The sequence below is a fragment of the Podarcis erhardii genome (assembly GCF_964252035.2).
Source record: "Podarcis erhardii genome assembly, chromosome: 6".
Taxonomy (NCBI): domain Eukaryota; kingdom Metazoa; phylum Chordata; class Lepidosauria; order Squamata; family Lacertidae; genus Podarcis; species Podarcis erhardii.
The window spans coordinates 43,219,895-43,240,656 of NC_138510.1; the positions used below are offsets into that span (position 1 = coordinate 43,219,895).

At 44.2% G+C, this 20,762-nt stretch overlaps 2 protein-coding genes across 20 annotated transcripts in view; both read left to right on the plus strand.

The window, feature by feature from the left end:
* The window catches only part of PLEKHA6 (pleckstrin homology domain containing A6), a 194,986-nt gene extending 187,250 nt beyond the window's left edge, over positions 1–7,736 (plus strand). For all 18 annotated transcript variants that reach the window (XM_081866303.1, XM_081866314.1, XM_081866318.1 and 15 more), the window contains 2 exons: positions 2,545–2,665; positions 4,667–7,736. In XM_081866303.1, coding sequence (XP_081722429.1) covers positions 2,545–2,657 — 113 coding nt within the window. In that variant the 3' untranslated portion in view covers positions 2,658–2,665; positions 4,667–7,736. The remainder of the gene's footprint in view (positions 1–2,544; positions 2,666–4,666) is intronic.
* Positions 7,737–13,512: 5,776 nt separating this feature from the next.
* On the plus strand, positions 13,513–20,746 carry GOLT1A (golgi transport 1A). 2 transcript variants are annotated; one of them, XM_081866361.1, is made up of 5 exons: positions 13,530–13,893; positions 16,054–16,145; positions 18,146–18,324; positions 19,123–19,186; positions 19,673–20,746. In XM_081866361.1, exons 1-5 carry the CDS (start codon positions 13,869–13,871, stop codon positions 19,709–19,711), a joined length of 399 nt encoding a protein of 132 aa, XP_081722487.1. In that variant the 5' UTR covers positions 13,530–13,868; the 3' UTR covers positions 19,712–20,746. The 2 variants fall into 2 exon arrangements, with proteins under 2 accessions (XP_081722486.1, XP_081722487.1); XM_081866360.1 differs by lacking the exon at positions 19,673–20,746 and having other exon boundaries at positions 13,513–13,893; positions 19,123–19,544.
* The last annotated feature ends 16 nt before the right edge of the window (positions 20,747–20,762 follow it).

A 20,762-nucleotide genomic window follows, 5' to 3' on the forward strand; every position in this document is an offset into this window, starting at 1 on the left:
ATATATACCATGCACACACACACACACACACACACACACACATATATATATATATATATATATATATATATATATATATATATATTTGCTTTCGTAGATTTTCACGGGTACAGGAATGCAGGTTTTGGTGTCCTCGGGTGTCTTCCCGTGTAAAAGTTGGGGTGTCTAGGCGACGTTTCGACGAGGTCTCACTCGTCATCTTCAGGCTGGTGCTTTCGGCTTCTTGTTACCGGATGCTGCACCCCCCTGCAATCCCTACACAGATCTGGCTGACACAAGCCACAAAACCACAGCTCGCCCCTATACACGAAGCCAAGCCAGAGCACAACTAAGTACAGTACAGCCATCTTCTCAGGAAAACTCTTCACAAAGTTCAAGAGGTCAAGACACAAAGACTTTAACAACTAATCCACACCTAATGACCCACCTAAGTGGTACTCAGGATATCACTCAAGAAATCACTCAAGATATCTCTCAAGTAATTAAGGAACAAAAGAAGAAAAGGCACACTAGCCTGGGAACTTCCTCTCTGCCCAGAACATTGGAGGCTATACACCACACCCCCTCTACAGTATTTATAGGAACTCAAACACTGAGATCCTGCTCTGTTCCAGTAACAAGAAGCCGAAAGCACCAGCCTGAAGATGACGAGTGAGACCTCGTCGAAACGTCGCCTAGACACCCCAACTTTTACACGGGAAGACACCCGAGGACACCAAAACCTGCATATATATATATATATATATATATATATATATATATATATATATAATGTAAAAGCTGGCCCATTCTTTTAGCTGGTCTTAAATAACCAGTTGCATCCCATTTTTTTCAAAAACCTCAGGTAACTAGCTAATGCAATGCAGGGCCCTCCAACAAAGGCAGCCCAATTTCCATGGCCCAAAGTACTAAGAGGTCGCCATCCATTTAGAGAGACTCGGGAATAATTCAGCATATCTTGAGCAGAGGAAGCCTTAGCTTAAAGCTTAGGCAAGAAGACCACATACCTGCCCAGTGAGCCAAGTGCAAAGAGGTCCAGTTCTCCTCCTAAACCTAGGCCTTGAGTAAGATGAAGTAGTTAGCCCTTTCTGCTATTACCAGCTGCTGCTGTTGATGCTGATGGACACAGCTTCCAATTTTCCCTGTAATGATGGCATTAGATCAGCTTGTGCTTGGCTGCAGGGGCAACCAGATTGCTAACAAGAGGAGAAGATAAGGTTCTCCTTGGCCTGCACATTTTCTTCCTCTGCTGCTGCTGCTGCAGTGGCTGCCTAAGCAAGAAAAAAGACCTGGGGGCTTTTTCCCACACAAGAGGATGCATGGAATGTTTCCCTTGGAGGTGTAGTGTTACTGTTCATTGCAGGGACAGCCAACATGGTGTCTTCTAGATGTTGGATTATGAGTCCCATTACTCCTGGCCATTGGCTATGCTGGCTGGTGCTGATGGAAGCTGGAGCCCAACAACATCTGGAGAGCAATGTGTTTGCTGTCCTAGGCTAGTGCATGCAAGGCAGGGGTTAGTTCCCACTGATTTCCATTAGGGGAATACCAGAGGAGTCCAAGATACCATGTGTAACGCTGCTTCCCTTTCTGAGTGTTTTCGATTTCTATCAGTTCAACCCTGGGAAAAGAGTAAGAGACCGGGGTCATGCCAAATGGTGGAAGATTCACGACAAACAAAACACAGTGTTTCTTCACACAGTGCAGCACCAACCTATGAGACCTCACTGTTCAAATGCAGGAATGCCATTTTGCAGCTGGCAATGGGGTTTGTGGCCTGATGAAAATGGCTTGGGGACATGCTAGCTGTGTGTTTATCATTGCATTTGATGGATTTCCCACCACCTGCACTCTACTACCCAGCTACCTCTGGCTGCTGAAGAAGCTGCTGTGTAATGCTGACTTATTTGCTTTGTGGCCAGGCTTGTGCAGGAGGCTGGAGGGAGATTATTATTATGCAAGCCACGTCTGGTCTAAAGAATCTATCATGAATAGCTACACCTTCCGGGGCTGCTATGAAGGCATTCCATTCACATGAATATTAATGCTTAGCACTATTTTCTGATGAGACACCAAGCAAAAAAATTATAATTCAGCCTTCCTTTAATCACATGGCAGGGTAGGGTGCCCATCTTCCTACAAGGTGGTGTGTCTACCTCCCTGCAGGATGAATGGTGTGCTGCTGCCATCATTGCCTTACTGTGCAGTTTTCTCTGTGCAGTGCTAGTGGAAATCACACACGTATAACACGAGGAGGGAGCTGTTTTGTGCCACTCTGTGATTTCTGATCATGCTTCCTATTCCCGTTCCTCTAACCCCTGTTTGCTGTATGGCAGCTTTTACCAACCTGGTGCCCTCCAGATGTAGTTGGACGGCAACCCCCACCAGCCACAGCCAGCACTAGCTGGGGCTGATGGGAGATGTAGTTTCGCAACTTCTGAAAGGCACCAGGTTGTCAAAGGCTGCTCTATGAAATGTGTTTCCTTGCCTTTGCTTCCCATTTCTGTATGCTCTTCAGACCCTGTCTCCATTTCTTGTTTCCAGCTCAGTGTGCCACCCCGAGCCCTCCCACCTCCCCAGCCTCCCCGACTCCACCGACCAAGTCCCTCTCGTCTGATTCATCCCAGGGCGGCGACAGCCATTTTATGCGTGTCTGAGCCATAAAGTAAGCACTTTTTTTTTACTTTTACTTTTGCTTTTCTTTTTTTTTCTTTTTTTTACTCTATTCATTTCATATCTCTATATGCCTTAGTCTCTTGGAGAAAAGAAGTGGTAAGCTTCTTTTCCAAGAGTTTCATCTTCTCTCCTCACCAATCCATCCATTCACTGAGATCCACTAAGGTAACCCTTTCTTCTGTGCTGTGTAAGCTCAGTCTCCTTCCGCAGAGTTAAGGGCAAGATGCTTCTGTGGTGAATCAAGGCGCCATGCTTTGTTCTGGAGTCCCTGGGGCAAAGTGACCTTATTTCAATGAGCAATGAATCCCCGTGCCAATTAAACCAGGAGAATATTCTTGAATGAGCATATTGTTGTAGCTCAGAATATGGACCCAGGAGACCCTGCTTTGTCATGTCATGAACACAGTAGATAGCCTGGGCCCAAACATGCCACTGGGTGTATTTTCTCCTGATTTTTTGAAATCAGAAAACATACTTAAGTTAAGAACATAAGCAGAACGTGCTGGGTAAGAGCAATGGCCCATCTAGTCCAACATTCCATTCTCACAGTGGCTGACCTGTGGGAAGCCTGCAAGCTGGGCATGGACACATCAGCACTCTGCCCACTTGCAGTTCCCAGCAACCGGTATTCTTAGGAGGCCATAAGCTTAATCAGGGAAATCAAAAGCAGTAGCGGCAGAGCCACCATCCCAACGCCAGTGTCACTACAGCTTACTAGGATGGTGTTTCTGTGGGGCAGGGCAGCAGCAAGGTCAGGGCTGCTAGTTTCCTGGCAGGTAGGTTGCTGTTGCTTTCTGGGAGAGGAAGGACAATGCAGTGGGGAGGTTAGCAGGATGCAAATGCACCATCAGGAGCACTCGGTTGATTCTGCCAGTGCTTTTGCACCACACTGACCACCCCACCACTGAAAGCAACAGCAACCAACCTGCTGGGAAGCTAGCATAACAGTTTTCCCTCCCACCCACCCACCCAATGTGCCACTTCATAACTAAGGGAATGGTTGATGTTAAGCTGAACTGCTATGTGCCACCATTAGGGACTCCATATGTGCCACCATTAGGGACTCCATTCACAAACCAACTGGTACAGAACATCCAAAATTTGGTCAAAGCTATGGAAATATTATTTTTTGTTGGGTTCAGTCTTCCATCAGCTCCAGCCAGCATGGTCAAAGGTTGGAGATGAAAGGAGTTGTTGTCCATCAGAATCTGGAGGGCCACAGGTTCTGTGACTATAACACATTAGGTTGCTTCTGTGAACTGAACTAAAAGATAGAGATGGGCATCTATGATAAGCCACAACTGCATCTTTTAGGCTGGACAATGGCCTGGGCATTGGCCCCATTTGATAAAGTAGGACTTTCTTCCCACTATACACATATAAGATTGTGCTGTTAGTCTAGTCATCATCTGTGGTTGACAGACCAAAATGACAGACCAAAAATTCTTACAGTGGTATTCCTCAACCTGATGCTCTCCAGATTGGCTGTGCTGACTGAGGCTGATGGGAGCTGTAGTCCAAAACATCTTGAGGACACCAGGTTGGGAAAGGTTACTTTAGACCAGTGTTTCCCAACCTTGGGCCTCCAGCTGTTTTTGGACTACATCTCCCATCATCCCTAGCTAGCAAGACCAGTGGTCAGGGATGATGGGAATTGTAGTTCAAAAACAGCTGAAGGCCCAAGGTTGGGAAACACTGCTTTAGACTGTCCTGCTGAACTGTGGGCTAGAACTCTGACTGACGTGTGTTTGACACAACCTTTCTTGGTGAATACCTTTAAGGCTTTGAGAGAGCTCCCAGAGCAGAAAGATAAAGCTGTTAATGTCATTGAAACCTCTCTCTATGACATTCCTTCAAGGCATGTCTAGCAAATTCACAGCCTCTGCAAATCCCTCAAGCCTGCTGTGAGGGAAATGTCAAAGGCCACAGGCCCACAACTTTAGGTTCCAACAACTGTCACTGACTCTCTTCTCCTCTTCTTTTCTTCCAGCACAGGCCCTGGCTGCTGTGAATGCTGTGAAGTTCCACAGAGCCACCTTTTGACCCACGGCGTCTGCACCCAACCGCTGAACAACGCGCGTGGTCATTGTTAGGGTTCTCTCAGCACACCCATCTCCTTCAGTCAAGCTGCGGAAACTTTTCGGGAAAGAATAGCTGCCATCAAGGGAGAGCAGGGATGGCACTTGCCTTTGTCCCATTTCCTCCTGCCCCACTGCTGCTGCTGCTGATATGGCCTGTACCAACTGCCCACAGTTCAGCAGGCTATAGTGCAGAAGCCGTTTCCATTCTTGCCAGACAGGTCCTTTGTATCAGGTGCAGCAGACTCCCAAGGCTAAGGACTGGCAGCAAAAGAACAGCTGTGTCTCGGCAAAGAGGCAGCACTGAGCCAGAAAAGGGATGCTGGCAACAAGACTGGGAGGTGATGTAGCTCATCTCCTGGAACTCTATAGCCTGCAAGTGCCGGCAGCAGGGAAGGAAGGTTGTGTGAAGAATGACTTTGTATCTGCAGCCAGGGAATTCATAACCCTCTACTGAAGTGAGCACTAGATGTTTCTTCTCCTCCTCCTTCTCCCCCCTTACACACAAACACACACACACAGCCCTTTGGTCTCTCCTCTGCCAACCAGAATGGCTTTTAGCATCTTTCGCCTGTGGAGCTAAGCAACCCGTGCACGGCCACACTTCCCTGCTAATGCTCACAGCCTTTCAGAGGAAAAGGAAAGACAGCAAGGAAGCACAAGTGGACGGACAGAACTTTGTGGATGTGGCAGAAGACAGAAGGTTGACCGTGTGGGGACCCAAAGCGGCTTTGGAATCTTGCTAGGGTTGTGAGGATGTTGCTGTGGCTGGGATGGGCCGGTGTTTTCTTCTTTCCCAAGCTTAGGGGTTGGGTGGATGGAATGGAAGGTGCGGGCAATGTATGTGGACGTGTTTTAGGGGTGCGGGCGGAAGATATAATGGGGGAGGGAAGAGGTTAGAAAAGCTTAGTTGGCGGTGATTCGCCACTAGGTGAAGCTTTAATGCTTTCTGAAACCCAGAGAGGTTGTCTTTTATCTGTAGGGGAAGAAAAAACAAAACTGGGACTGGATGGGTGACATTTCTTCTCACATCACAGCCAACTCGGGAGAGTGCCACTGAGCATTTTCCTCCTGGCTTCTCCAGGGCTTAAAGTAATAGGATCTAAACTGCGTGCTGGATAGATCACTGTGTTTACCAAGCACTTGTCACTTGCACCATCAGGTACTGCTGATGAAAACTGGATAGGGGGCTAGATGGAATATGGATCTGAACTAGACTGGATGGGCCATGAATCAGCCTCCATGGAATGTGTGAAGCAAAACTCTCCTGGCTACTGGAGGAGGGGAGGAGGGGGGACTGAAGCAAGACCTCTGATGTTCATTATGTATCCCCTTGCTTTATTCCCCACCACAACAGCTTGTAGGCAGTGCGTTTTTTCTAAAAAAAAATGTTTAGGAGTACTCTCATTTTCCTACTCATTGAAATGATGCCCCTCAATGAGGCCAAACTTAGATTCACAAACTGTTTAGGGGTATCTGTCCCCCTGCATCCCCCCCAGAAGAAAAGCACTGCTTGTAGGTGATTTGGAAGTAGAGTTCTCTCTCAAACACAGACGCCTGCAGCCTTCATCAATCTCCTCTCTGAAGGGTGCAGTAATCATTGCCGTGACCTTTCAGAGCAATTGAGCTCGTATATTAAGAGCATAGGACTAGTGGTGCACCTGCTCCAAGCTCAGACCACCTCAAATGAGCCCTCATTAGTTTCTCAATAGTTTGAGAGCAGAACCAGCTCAGAACAGAGATTGGCCAGAGGTGCAGGCAAAGAGAGAGGACTTGGCAGACCTCAAGAAATACCAACCAAACCTCTCTTGAAATGTATTCAAACAGTGCTGATTCATACCTAGCCAGGAAACTTACCAGAATGAGGGTCTAAATTGGACCTTCTTTTGCCCTGCAGTTGTCTTCTGAAAGGGGACTTATACCTGGTAAGGCTTATCTGAATATCATTTAGGGCCGTGGTAGGCAACCTCCGTGCTCTCAGAGGATGCTTTCTTCTCTAGTGATCCATGGGCTGGACATATATTTCACCACACAACCTAGACCTTTTTAACAGTAGTCAAGCTCTGCATTAAAGCTGGCACCAACTTGCAATAAGGGCTTTGCAGTTCTGCAGCATAGCACTCAGGCATGGATAGGGCATTGCACAGCAAACCCAGAGAGATGTAACATTAAAGCATGGGCTGCCTCACACCACACCTTTGGAAAGAATTTTACTTCTACTTGGACCCTGTGGGCCAAGGTTTTTCCACTCAAAATATTGTTAGGCCATCATGAGGCACATGAAATTGCTTCATACCAAAAATAAGGTCAAGCTGGACAAAGTCTTCCCAAACTGGTTCCTTCATTCTGTCTCAAATCTTTCTGAAAGAAACTCAGATTGTTCTAACTCTAGCTTAGAACACAAAAATGCAGCTGGCTTTTCTTTTTTTAATTCCCTTGAGCTGGATTTTAAGATGGGGTCTTGGTTATTTTGTTTTTGTTTTTAAAAAGTTGGATTCCCATTCACTCAATGTTTTGTTTGATTGTTTCCTTGAAGGGCCGACACTTTAGATTGAGATTCAACTTCTAGGTGGCAATTTAGTTGATTTGAATTGCTTATACATTCACAAAAAAAGTTAGCAACTTCATTCTGGACCTGGTTTTAACATAAGCATGTCCATAAATGTATTTATGAGTTTTAGTCAGACGTGCATCAAAACTGGGGGATCTTTTTTCCATATTTATTGGAGCAATACTGCTGTGGCTTCTAAAATCTGCCATTCTAAAACCATATAATCAAGGCTGATGGAGACTGAACATGAGTTAGTTTTCTAAGATAATGCTCAAGCTACAAGGTGGGCTGATATCCCACCCCTTAGGTCATGGTGCTCTTAGATATTGTTTCTAGAAGGTTTGGGGGCAAAGAGGATGATTTGACCAGAGAGAGAGAGGGGGGGGGAGGTAGAAGCAGAATCTCTGAATTTTACCAAGCCCTACCTGTGTTATCCAGAAAATAATGGTTTTGAACTTTCTTCTCAGTACAATGCTCTAGATACTAAGAAGCTCTACTTTGCAGTTTCATTCTTTCCTTATCTTGGGTCAATTAGGAGTAAGTTCAGTATCCAATGTTTGTGGTTAAATTAGCAGATGACAGATCAGTGCACAGAACTAAACTAAATGTGAAAGTGACAGACTCATCTCTTATAATGTGGGTCTGCCTTAATCTCATATAAAACCTGGCTGAGTGAGAAGTCCCAGTTTTAAAAGTCTTGCACAGGTGAGAGGAGCTGAGAGCTCTTCCCAGACCTTCCCCATAGCCCTTTTCCCTCTACTGGGCCGACTTATTTCTAGTGAGAAGAAAAGTGATGCTGGGAGGCAGACTGCAGGGAAGATAAACTGAAGTGGAGCAGAGTATTCGGTTTTCCACACCACGTGCACTATTTAGTGCGCTAAATTGGAATCTGTGTATACACGATTGGGCAGTCCTAAATTTCAAGAAACAGGCCTACCACCATCAAGTCCAGTTTGGCCCTGAGGGATTGGGGGGGGGGAGCTCTAGGTGCTGTTAGACTCCCAACTCCTTTTGACCCCAGACAGCATAGCCAGTGGTCAGGGAAATTGGAAGTTGTAGTCCAACAACACTGAAGGACCACAGATCCAGGAGATAGGAGCCCTGTTCATGAAATGAAAAGGGACAATTACAGAAACTGTCCCCCCACCCCAGTGGGGGATTGTTCTGAGTATACATAGATAGAATTGCACTGTGAATTTTATTAGTGTCCATTTCCCACGTTCATTTTAACAAGCTTCCACCTCGTAATCTCCCACCTTGGGGTTAGCTTCCTCCTTGACACTTCTGAGAATCCACCTCAACTGATATTGACCAGAATGATAAGTTCTTGGCAAATAACTAGATCTTTGTCATATAATGCAGTAGAAAACTCTTGGCAGGCTATCCCTAAACCAGAAATGTTTTCCACCTCCCTGTCCAATGAAATGATGAAGTCTGTTTTAAACGATGAAGTCTGTTATTTAAACGATCCTTTTGGCAATATGTAGAACACTCCAGGGAATCAGAGTTTTTGTTCCTTTCTTTCTCCTTCAACATTCCAGGATGATGGTGTTAAAAATTATTGGTTCTGCTCCTGCAGTAGCACCCATGTTAGCTCATTAAAAACTGTCCCTTCATTATCCTCTACATGCCTTAATATATGTTTTATGAAAATTATACAGTGATGTGTGCTAAATATCTATATCTTTGTTTTTCCCCTCTTCTCACTAAACTGTTTTGTTTCAAGCTTATGTTCTCTCTCAGTGCACAGGGCCACTGAAGCCAGCCCTGCCACTGAGTTACTGAAATGGAGTCACTTTAGGCAGTTTTATCAGAATAATTAAGAAAATAAAAAATAAAAGAAGACATATTTAAATAAATATATATATTTTCTGCTTTTATTGAAAGCAAATTTATTTAAAAATAAATGTAAGCTGTCAATTTAGAGGAATGATGCATTTATTTCCTTGTTTGTTGGGTACGGCAGTTGCTTTTGTATGTCAGGGACCAGTCCTCAGCTGAAGCTGTTTGGCAGTGGCTCATTTGTTGACTTAAGCCCATTGAGGCTCTGGCCCAGGAGGTACATTATAGGAAGATGAGTAGGACTGTAGCATATCAGGGACCGCAAAGATTGTCTTGCTGGTACGCAGCTATCCCATGGGGATTCTTGCAATATAGGTGGCTTTCCCCCTACTTCGTGTCAATGCTACTTCTTCTTTTATACTTTTTGTTCACGCGAATGTGTTTTTGTGTGGCAAAGCAGCTGGGTTTCATCCTGTTTCTCTCCATCATGATCACTCTCCCAGCTACTACCCTTCCCTACTACCATTCCCCTTAATATTCTTGGGGAGAGACACATCCTTCAGACGTGACCTGCATTTTCTCTTGTTGTGAAGGCATCCTTGACATTTTCTAAATGGTGGCAGCTCATTAGATAAGCAAGAGTCGAAGAGAGGCCTCAATTAGCCTCTTGAAAGCGTGTCGGCTTGGGATTGACCATCCCTTGACATCAGAGTAGGCCTCCTTATTCCACCTCTTGAGGTAGTGGTTCTGCCTGTGCATCTGTTTGAGAGATGTGGAGGTCACCTCAAAAGTGTACAGGTGTCAGTGAAACCATTCAACCAGTGTTCACATAAGAAAGGAATGAAGCAAGCAAGGACTGTGCCACTTTTTGTAGCCTCTTGCCTATTTTTCTGTCAAGGAAGTTTTGGATCCTAGGTCCAATTACCCTTCCCCCTTCTTTTCTTGCAATAGAGAAAGGCTTTAAAAATGGCACAAAGGATGTCACGGAATGTTCTCCATCACCCCTCACCAGCCCTCTGCTCAGTTAATAGCTAGGTGGAGTCTGTGACCAATTATTGCTCATGTCACTTTAAGTGTTTTGAGGTTACAAGCTGTGAGCTCTCAACAGAATGCGTTTCGCATCACAGTTTTACAGTATTGTGGAACATGTTTTTAAATGGTTTTATTTTAAGTGTTTTCCCTTCACTTCTAATAACACTTTCATATGCCAGCAGCACCTGTAACCAAGAGGAACTACATTATTTATGCACATTATTTGGAGCAATTTTTATTTTTATTTGCTTGTGTTAGGTTTAAAAAAACTATCAAAAAAGCAATGTGATGTTGATGTCTTTCTTTTGTATAAAAGTGACCTTAGATGATGACAATTTTAAAAATTAGCAGTCTGTGATTTTAAAAAACAGTATGTCAGTGGCTTGGGGTTCTTCACACCAAACCATGGAATAATCTTTCCAGTAATTAAATCTGCAGCAGCTTGCTTAATATCCCCCTCCCAGCAGCATTTGTTCTAGATGTAGCTACTTAAAAAGGTCAAAATCTCACACAAGGAAAACAAAACAAAACAAATAAATGCATTTGTACCTTGCAAGTTTGTATAAAGCAAATAAATAAAAATTGATGGTTTGTAAATGGACGGTGTGCTTCTCCCATTCTTCTCAGTGTGCATGTCAAAGAGTTGGGAAATGAAAGAAGGAATGATAAAGCAGTGGCCTGCTGGTAAGATTAGTTCCTGACAATAAGTATCTCAATACAGCCAGCCAGTGTGGTGTAGTGGTTAAGAGCAGTAGACTCGTAATCTGGTGAACAGGGTTCGGGTCTCCGCTTCTCCACATGCAGCTGCTGGGTGACCTTGGGCCAGTCACACTTCTCTGAAGTCTCTCAGCCCCACTCACCTCACAGAGTGTTTGTTGTGGGGGAGGAAGGGAAAGGAGAATGTTAGCCGCTTTGAGACTCCTTTGGGTAGTGATAAAACAGGATATCAAATCCAAACCCTAATAATAATAATAATAATAATAATAATAATAATAATAATAATAACAACAACAATAATAGTATCTCAATACTAAATGCTCTTCACCAGCAGCCTTGTGCATCAGACCAGTTGATGGCCCTGCAATTCTGTGCATGTCTGTTAGGAAGAGAATCCCACCAAGTACAATGAGATTTATTCCCATGTAAGTCTGTACAGGATTACAGAGGTTCAGCACAACTCTGTACAGATCTTCTCAGAACTAAATTCCATCGAATTCAGTAGCAGTTCATTCCAGGTAAGGGGGGAGAGGATTGCTCTCAGAGAAAGGAGACTTTGATGTTATGTTAATGGGCAAGGTAGTGCATCACAATAGTTATTTGTACGGCGGTTCCATTTTTGCCAAACCTTTGAGAGATCAACTTATAAAATGATTGCAAGAATTTCAATAGAAGCAGCAAGGATAGTTGGGTTATATCATGAGCATGAAAATACATTTCAAAATGTGCTGAATGATTCACTTATTGGAAATAGATTTTCTTCTTGTGTCCTTAGTTATTTGTCAAGCACCAAAAGAGGACATATAGATCTTGTGCCTTAGTGACGCAGATATAGATAATACAGCTGTCCCTGGCCAGTTAATTAGCTTTTTATTATGGTATTTCTTTGCTCGCTGCTTGCATGAGAATGGGACATGTATTCTATTTTCTATGCAATAGAAAAGGAAATGCTCCAAGACTGCGTCAGAGGGATTTTTATTATTATTATTATTATTTCTTGAGGCTAATAGAAGATGTTTGCATGAAACAAAATAGTTGGCAAGATGCTATGCAATATACCAATGGTCCAATGGCTGGACCCTATATCTAGCTGATAAACCTTCCAGATTCTTTTTTGGCCTTCACATCTTTCCACCCTGCCCTCTAAGCTAGGGATTCCCAAACTGGCCCGTGGGCCACCAGTAGCCCATAAGATTCATTCAGGTGGTCCACATCATCTTGGAATCACAGAACTGTAGAGTTGGAAGAGACCACTAGGATCATCTAGTCTAACGCTGCAATGCAAGAATCTTTTGCCCAACGTGGGGCTTGAACCCACAACCCTGAGATTAAGAGTCTCCCAATCTGTGGATTTGTGGTTGAAGATGGGAGACAGCACATCCATTGCATAAAATATTCATGTTGATTATTAATTGTATTTTTGTTGCTTCTTTTAATTCTAACATTGGATGTTATTGTATTCTATGGAGTTGCAATGGCTACAACTGGCAGAAAAACCATTAAGTGGTCTGTTAAGATGCTCAGGATTTTTCAAGTGATCATGGGAAAAACAGCCAGCAAACTAATCTCCTTGTTAGCAGAGAGGAGCATCTGCCCATGATGACTGTAATTGATGGGCAGGTTCATGTGAAAGCAGGTGCCCCCTCCTTGACATGTACTTCCCGATTGCAAATAGGGAATGTGGAAAGGAAAACAGCCCTCAAGGCTACTGTGCATTAACTTCTAGAAGCCAAACAAACACATGAATGAATTTACTTTAATACGGTCACAGACCAGCATAAGCAAAACATCTAAATAAATAGCATAACAATATCTCTAAGTGGATAATTATTAAATTAATTGGGAACAAGAACCAAACGTAGATTAAAACATATACATAGAATACTTGATTAAGCATAGGTAATGGATGAATAAAACCGATAAGGAAAATTTAAAGGAGATCAGTTGAAAAAGAACAGCTGTATGGGGTGGGGCTTCAGAAGTGCAGATCTAACAATATGGGCCTTCTATTTATGACTGATTTGTAGCATAGACCATCCTTCGATGAATAGCTATCATTGCAGCGCAAAATCTGGTGACTAAATCTGTGACTTCTGGGCTTTCGTCCTGTAGTAATAGGGGGATGTAGTGTTGTTCTGAACATCCAGGGAACTTTCATAGGATGGGCTGGATAAACCTAGCTTGAATGTCTATGTAATACTGGCAATAAAGAAGGGCATGCTCTGTTGTTTCCTGCTGCCCAGAGCCACATGAGCATTTTCTCTCCTCAATGTGCTATCTTCCTATAATGGCTTTCCTGAACTGCTGAAGGGAGGGCCTGACAACGAGTCAAGGTGAAAGCCCTTCGTTGTTTTGGTATTTTAAGATTAGCTATGTATGGCATTTGAGACCAAACACACACATGAATAATGTCATACAATGATACCTCAGGTTAAGAACTTAATTCGTTCTGGAGGTCTCTTCTTAAGCTGAAACTGTTCTTAACCCGAGGTACCACTTTAGCTAATGGGGACTCCCACTGCCACTGCACGATTTCTCTTCTCATCCTGAAGCAAAGTTCTTAACCTGAGGTACTATCTCTGGGTTAGCGGAGTCTGTAACCTAAAGCATCTGTAACCTGAAGCATCTGTAACCTGAGGTACCACTGTAATTTGTGTGGCTTTCTTCTTTTCATTCGTTTTTGCCAGCAGTTTTCCCCATAATTCAAGCCTCAGAGAGACCTGCTATTAGCTTCCCCTCGCAAACCCAGGAGAACAGGAAGCACAAGCTGAGCATTTGTGAAGGCGCTTCCCCGCCCCACCCGCTTGGAAACTCCAGAGTGACAGCCCAGTGAACTTTAAGAGGTGTCTTCACTGCTGGGAGGTTAATGATTTGCAAGGTGACGCAGGAAGGGCTAAAGGCCTTTCCAAGGTTCACTGGCTGCGGAATATGTGGAAGTGACAGCAGCATCCTGCACCTCACCCCCCCCCCTTCCGTGACATTTGCATCTGCACCTGAACATCCAGAGCCCTTCTAGGCCTACAGCAGCGAAGATGATAGAGATCACAGAAATCCAGAGTAAGTATGACCATATCTTACAGCCTGAAAGGAAGAAGTTACTTCTTCCTATACCAGTGTAATCAGGTTAGCTAAGAAAGAATGATTGGGTCTAATCAAGGCTTCCTTTTGCCAGCTCAGCTTTTAGAGAATGTCACCCTGACCTCTCTTCTTTACTTCTTTACTTTAATACTTGCCTTTTCACTAGCAAGTTCAAGGCAGCAAACATAATGCTCTCCCTCCCCTCATTTTAATAACAAACCTGTGAGGTAGATCAGGTGGACTGTGACTGAGTGGCCCAGCAAGCTTTGTGACCGAGTGGGGATTTGAACCTGCACCTCCCTAGTCTTATGGTCCAGTGCTCTAACCACTGCACCACACTGGCTCTCTAGTTCCAGTGTTACTCTGTTGGCTGTTTCACAGGCACTTTTTTGGTTTGGTTTTGAAAAAGATCAGAGAACGCGCTGTTGGAAAAGGAAGTAAATTAATATCTTTGCCTCTGTTCCCAGGGCACAAGAGTTTCAGTATAATCTTTAACAAAAGTACAATCTGTGGGAGGAAAATAGAAGCCCTGTGATCCACGTGTATGGAGTAAATAACAAAAGAATCGACTCAAATAAATTTAAAATGCAAGGCTAAACTCTCTCCAGCAAAAAAAAATAATAAAAAAAAATCCTTCCAGTAGCACCTTAAAGACCAACTAAGTTAGTTCTAGGTATGAGCTTTCGTGTGCATGCACACTTCTTCTCTCCAGCAAGAGAGAGCCCCCAGTAGCAGAGTTTAAACTCACAAAAGTCAAGCAGAAGTATAGCTTTAGGAATACAGTCATACCTCGTGTTGCATTTGCTTCACGTTGTGTTTTTTCTGGTTACGAACGCGACAAACCCGTAAGTGTTTACTTCTGGGTTCACCGCTTCGCACATGTGCAGGAGTGATCTGCACGCTTCACGCATGTGCAGGAGCAATCTATCACATCACGCGCACGTGCAGAAGCGGCGCTCTACTTATGGACTTTTCGGGGTGCAAACGGCACCCTGGAATGGATCGTGTCCATAAGTAGAGGTACCACTGTATAGGTTGTTGGACCCATTTAGTCTGCTTGCAAACAGCACTCTTTTCTTTCCAACCCCTCTTGTGCTGAACAGGCCACACACTGTTAAGGAAGTTTAAAATTCTTTACTTACAAAACGTTCCAAAGGTCAGATTCATGCATTTCACAGAATCATAGAGTTGCAATGGACCACAAGGGTCATCTAGTCCAACCCCCTGCAATGCAGGAACCTTTCACCTAATGTGGGGCTCAAACCCATGGCCCTGAGAGTAAGAGTCGCATGCTCTACTGACTGTGCTATCATATCCAAGCAGCAACGGGGACGGGACGGGACGGGACGGAGGGACACATGCAGCTTCAATTCCTCCTTTTACAGAGGTAAGGGGGTGTGACTTAGCTGAGTTTAGGAACAGACCTCTCTGGTTCTAGCCCTTTTCATGCACAAACTAGAATTCATGCATAATTATCATAGAATCGTAGAATTTTAGAATCTTAGAGTTGGAAGGGTCCCTAAGAATCATCTGGTCCAATCTCCTGCAATGCAGGAATATGCAGCTGCCGCATACGGGGATTAAACCTGCAACCTTTGCATTATCATCACCATGCTCTAGCCAACAGAGCTATCCAGGCTGCAATTTCCCACAAATTTTACATTTATTGCTCTGCTCACTTTTGCCTTTGGCCCCATTCACCACTGACACACAGCTGCCAGAAGGGAATGCAGCCCTTGGACTGAAGAAGGTTTGCCATCTCTCAGCTAGACTGTGATGGGACAGTGAGTTGCAGATCACCAGCAGAGTTTGTGTCAGGGACCTGTTTGCTGTCTGCCAATGTATCACCCAGAGGGATCTTTCCAAGACTGCCAACTATCATCCTGCAAAGGAACACAGCACATGGTAATGAAGAGCAGGAGAATTAACACAGCTGTCCAACACTGACATTTGACTATGTTAGACACCCTAACCCATACAGATCTCAAAAGAAAAGCAGGACCATGCAAGAACAGGTATTCTGAGCCCAAATTGCAGACACCAGAAACGCATTTTCCCACTATTGAGTTAAAGTGGGCCTTCCTCCCCCTGATCTTCAGAATGCTGTGTGTTTGATTACATTCATTTCATCTGTTACAGGGATTGGTGTGGGACTTGTGGGCTTCGGGGGTTTTTTCCTCCTTTTCGGTATGCTATTGTACATGGATTCGGTGCTTCTGGCCTTCGGAAATGTAAGTTTCTTTCTCAAGCTCCAGATGTTTCCTTCCAGATGTTGCTTTTGTCATCACATATATCAGCCAATTTGCCTTCAAAGCTTTGATGAATCATAAGGATCACTAAGCCCGGTTTACAGGCACTGTTGTGGAAGGTAGTTCCATTGACATCAACTGGGAGACTTGCTTCCAAGCAGAGTTGTCTAGTCTAAGGTTTTAAGGAATGACTACCAGCCACGATGGCTGTGTTCCACCTCCTCTGTCAGAAGACGTATGTATCAGTCACTGGAAGCCACAGGATGGGAGAGTGCTGTTGTGCTCAAATCCTGCTTTCATGCTTCCTATAGGCAAATGATTGTTCAAAGTAACAACAGGATGCCGGACTGCATGGGCCTTTGGCCTGATCAGGACTGGCAGCCCATTACAGAATTGAAACTTTTGTATTGTGTACCAACCACTATACACAGCACATGCTGCAAGGGTATGGGTGTAAGTGATACTTCATGAACTGAGGAAGGTGATGTTCCTCCAGCAACACAATACCCTTGGTCAGCAGCTTCCTGTGTCAACAATGAAGTGGCTGAAGGCAGTGGTGTAGCATGGGTTGCCAGTGCCCGGGGCAGTGCGGAGGGGGTAGGTAGGAGGGAGCAAAACAGTAGAGTACACATGCACATTCAGTATCAGTATCAAACTTTATTTCAGTCACAGACCAGCATAAGATAAAACATACCGAAACTGAGCACATAAGACTGAAAACAGGTAATGAGTAAAACTGGTAATTAAAAGGTGATTATATATCATACCTACTTAAAATATAGAAACAGGGACAAACAGTTAAAAGCGACTATGTGGGAGGGAGTGTGAAGGAGCACAGGTCTTGCATTTTGGGCCTAGTTTGTGGCGCAAACCATCCTTCAATGAATATCCATCATGGCAGTGCAGTATCTAGGAACTGAGTACTGTATGTAACATCTGGGCTTTCATCTTGAAGTAGCAGGGAGGTATGAAATTGTTCTGTGTGACCTGGGAATTTATGTAGTCTGAGCAAGTAGTATCCATTTAATGATATGTCATCCCTGGTCCAGGTTTCCTGTATCAGTAAGATGTGATGTTGTGATAGAAAATCAGTGAAACAGGTGTTCCTGATACATGCTGCCCATCTGACCACATTCCAGGTTAGAAGGGCAACCTTATGCTGGCCTGTTGGCTCTCAATCCCTCTTTCCCTCACAAGGTGGTTGGGGGGCTATTAATTCCACCTGTGCATGCACAGTCAAGAGTTATTGTGCTGTCCTTGTTTGCAGGGATAAGCTGTTTTCAACGGAGCCCAGCAACGGAAGTATACAGCTGTATTCAGGCAGCACTGGGTGTCGAAATTCTGTGCCCCCTAACAATTTTGCACCTGGGGCAACCACCCCTTGGGGGGGCCCCTACACTGCCACTGGCTAAAAGATCCCTGCAAGACAAAGAAAAGAGAGGCAACAAGACCAATGTTCCCCTTTCCTTCCAAAGACAAAAAAGAGAGAATTACTGAAGAGGATAAAAAGTTCATCAAGCCTGTAGGAAAGATTCAACCTTTATGCCCAGCACCCCTAAGAGAGAATACCAGGGATAGCCAGTGTGGTTACTCCTGATGTTGTGCACTGCCGTCCCCATCAGCCCCAACCAGCATGCCCAGTGGTCAGGGATGGGGTGGGGCTTGGTCCAAAAAATCCAGAGGGTATTGTGTTGCCTACTCCTGAATTATAAATAATCACTATATAAAGTGTTTTGTGATTAAAAAAAAGAAAAACAGTATATACATAAACATGAAAATTAGGGGCAAGAAATCAGGAACCCTCTAGATATTGTTGGACTACAACTCCCATCAGCCAAAGCTAGGGCTGACAATGACGAACAGTCAGGGATGGTGGGAGTCCAACAGCATCTGAAAGGCCGCACGCTCCCCATCCCTGATAAAGCGTCTACTAGCTATAATATACTCCAATAATCCCTGGGTTTTGATCTTCTTCTCTTTAGATCCTGTTCCTGTCTGGCCTGGCTATTATCATTGGACTAAGAAGAACCTTTGGTTTCTTCTTCCAGAGGCAGAAGCTTAAGGGAACCAGTTTCTTTTTGGGGGGCATAATTATCGTCCTGCTTCGGTGGCCTGTCCTAGGCATGCTTCTGGAGACCTATGGCTTCATTAACCTCTTCAGGTGATTATTCATACCAAAGCCACAAAGCTTTCTAGGGAAACTACTGTATGTCTGGGTAAGTCCAGGGTTGTTGATAGCTGCACGTGATGCCAGACCTGAACTCTACAAGTTTACAGTTTCTGAAATTGGTGCTCTAAGTTGGAGCCTCATGGGCTACAACCTTACCAGTTCTAACAAGAAGAAGATGGGGACAACATTTGCCCTCCTCCAGTTTGCAGGGACCTCATCTGTTTTTCAGTAATTCTCAAATATTATATACGGAGGTTCTGAGATTATGTCCACAAGCTCCTTTAGTACCCTTGGGTACAGCTCATCACCTCGTGGAGATCTGAATTAATTTAAAGTAGCCTTACCACCTCCTTTTTTGGACTGTATCTCCCTCTTTGCATTGTTTATTCTGTGCTGCCATTCCATTTACACAATGGATTTCCACTTGCACAATGGATCTTCCCTTCTCCTCTCCTGTACAATCCTTTATGATCCTCAAAAACTGCTCTAGAGGGTTGGAGACCCTCCAGACCAGATTGTTCCTTCACCCACAGATTACCTCTCTCCAGCTACTTTTCTCTCGGCCAGGATCACTTCTGGTATTGGAGCCTCGGCTGGGAGAAAGATGTGCAGAAGAAGGAGCCATGGCTAGAGAAGCTATGAACAAAGGAGGGGGTCAGCACTCTTTAGCCATCTTTCTACTTTGCTTTCAACACAGAGAATTGCTGCTGTCACATCTAGTTTAACTCTCGGGTTTCGTTCCGGCTGCTGATTTTCAGCCATTATTAACAATGACTTATTTGTCCTCAGGAGTTTTTTCCCAATTGCCTTTGGGTTTCTGGGATCATTGGTGAACATCCCATTTTTGAGCAAGGTAAGAAAAAAATTCGTGTGTCATGTGCTCTCAGGGGAGCATGATTCTATCTGGCTGGTTTGGTTCCCTTAAGCTTTACAACAGGGTTGGGGAACCTGCAGGCTTCCAGGTACAACATACAACTCCCATTGTCCCCTGAGTGGCTGGGGCTGATGGGAACTGGAGTCCAACAATAGGACTCATCTACACTTCCATTTGTGCCATGATCTGTAGGCACAGGTCTGTGATTTTAAAAAACCCCAAAAACCTCACTATATACTGTTGAACTGGAACAAACATCAGTCAAGTCCTCTGAAGGCTGATGTTTGTTCTGATTCAGTGATAAACAGTGAGTTTTCACAGGGAAAGAGGTGGGACCAAAACAACAACAACAACAACAACAACAACAACAACAACCCATGCCTGGAAATAATAGAATCATAGAATTGTAGAGTTATATAATCCTTCAGAGAAATGTGATTGGTTACAAATGACTTCTTGTTGCAGCTGTTCCAGAAACTTGGAGACACCACCTCTATGGTATAGCCTGGAGAAGTGGCTTCCTACCACAGACAACTTCCCCTCCTACAAGCAAATAGACCTGTTTTATAGACTACTGTGTTGTTTTCACAGCGATGTGAGACCTCCTGCCCAGTTCATACCTCTGAAGACCCCTGTGTGATCACCTGCAGGAGTGTGCAAGGTTATTAGCAGGTTCATATCCCAATAGGAATTGCCTAGAGGTGCTGTTTGCAAGAGCAATTACAACTGAACCACTGGTTCATAGAGATGGTCATGCTGGAGCTAGACAATGGCTATGGACAATGGCTGAGTGAGCATCGGTACCTGGGCACATCCGTGTTCACAAGATTTCTTAGCAACAAACCAACATTTAGGACTTGTCCAATTGCTCCAAGGAAGACACATCCCTTGGGGTCTTCACCTTCCAAACAGCTGCAGTAGAGTGAGTAAGCAAAGTACCCAGTTTCTTTTGTTTTGTTGACATGCTGTACCCACTGATATTTTTCATCCCTTGTGAGAAGCCATAATGCAGGCATCCCCAAACTCGGCCCTCCAGCTGTTTTGGGACTACAACTCCCATCATCCTTGGCTAACAGGACCAGTGGTCAGGGATGATGGGAGTTGTAGTCCCAAAACAGCTGGAGGGCCAAGTTAGGGGATGCCTGTCATAATGGATCAGAAATTTGAAATTGAAGGGATTAAAAACACATAAATTGAAAGGCATAATTTGAACACTATGACACTAGAACAATTTGTGTTATCTCACTAGCCAAATTTCAACAATAGGAAGGAGGAAAATGAATATAAGGGTGAGAAGTGCTGTTCTGAGTTTTCTGTCAGTTTCAAAATCCCAGTAAAGAAAATGGTTGGGGGAGGGGATGAGTTCGCAAAATAACTTGCAGTTCAAAAAGACACATACACAGCTTGTACTTTAGAGCAATGACTATTTAACAGAACGTGAACGCTATTTGATTCCACCATGTGCATATTTTCTATTTTTTTATTTAACAAAACATAAAACATGTTTTAATGATATCAAATAAATCATGTTTCTCAAGATGTCACATGTGTGCAT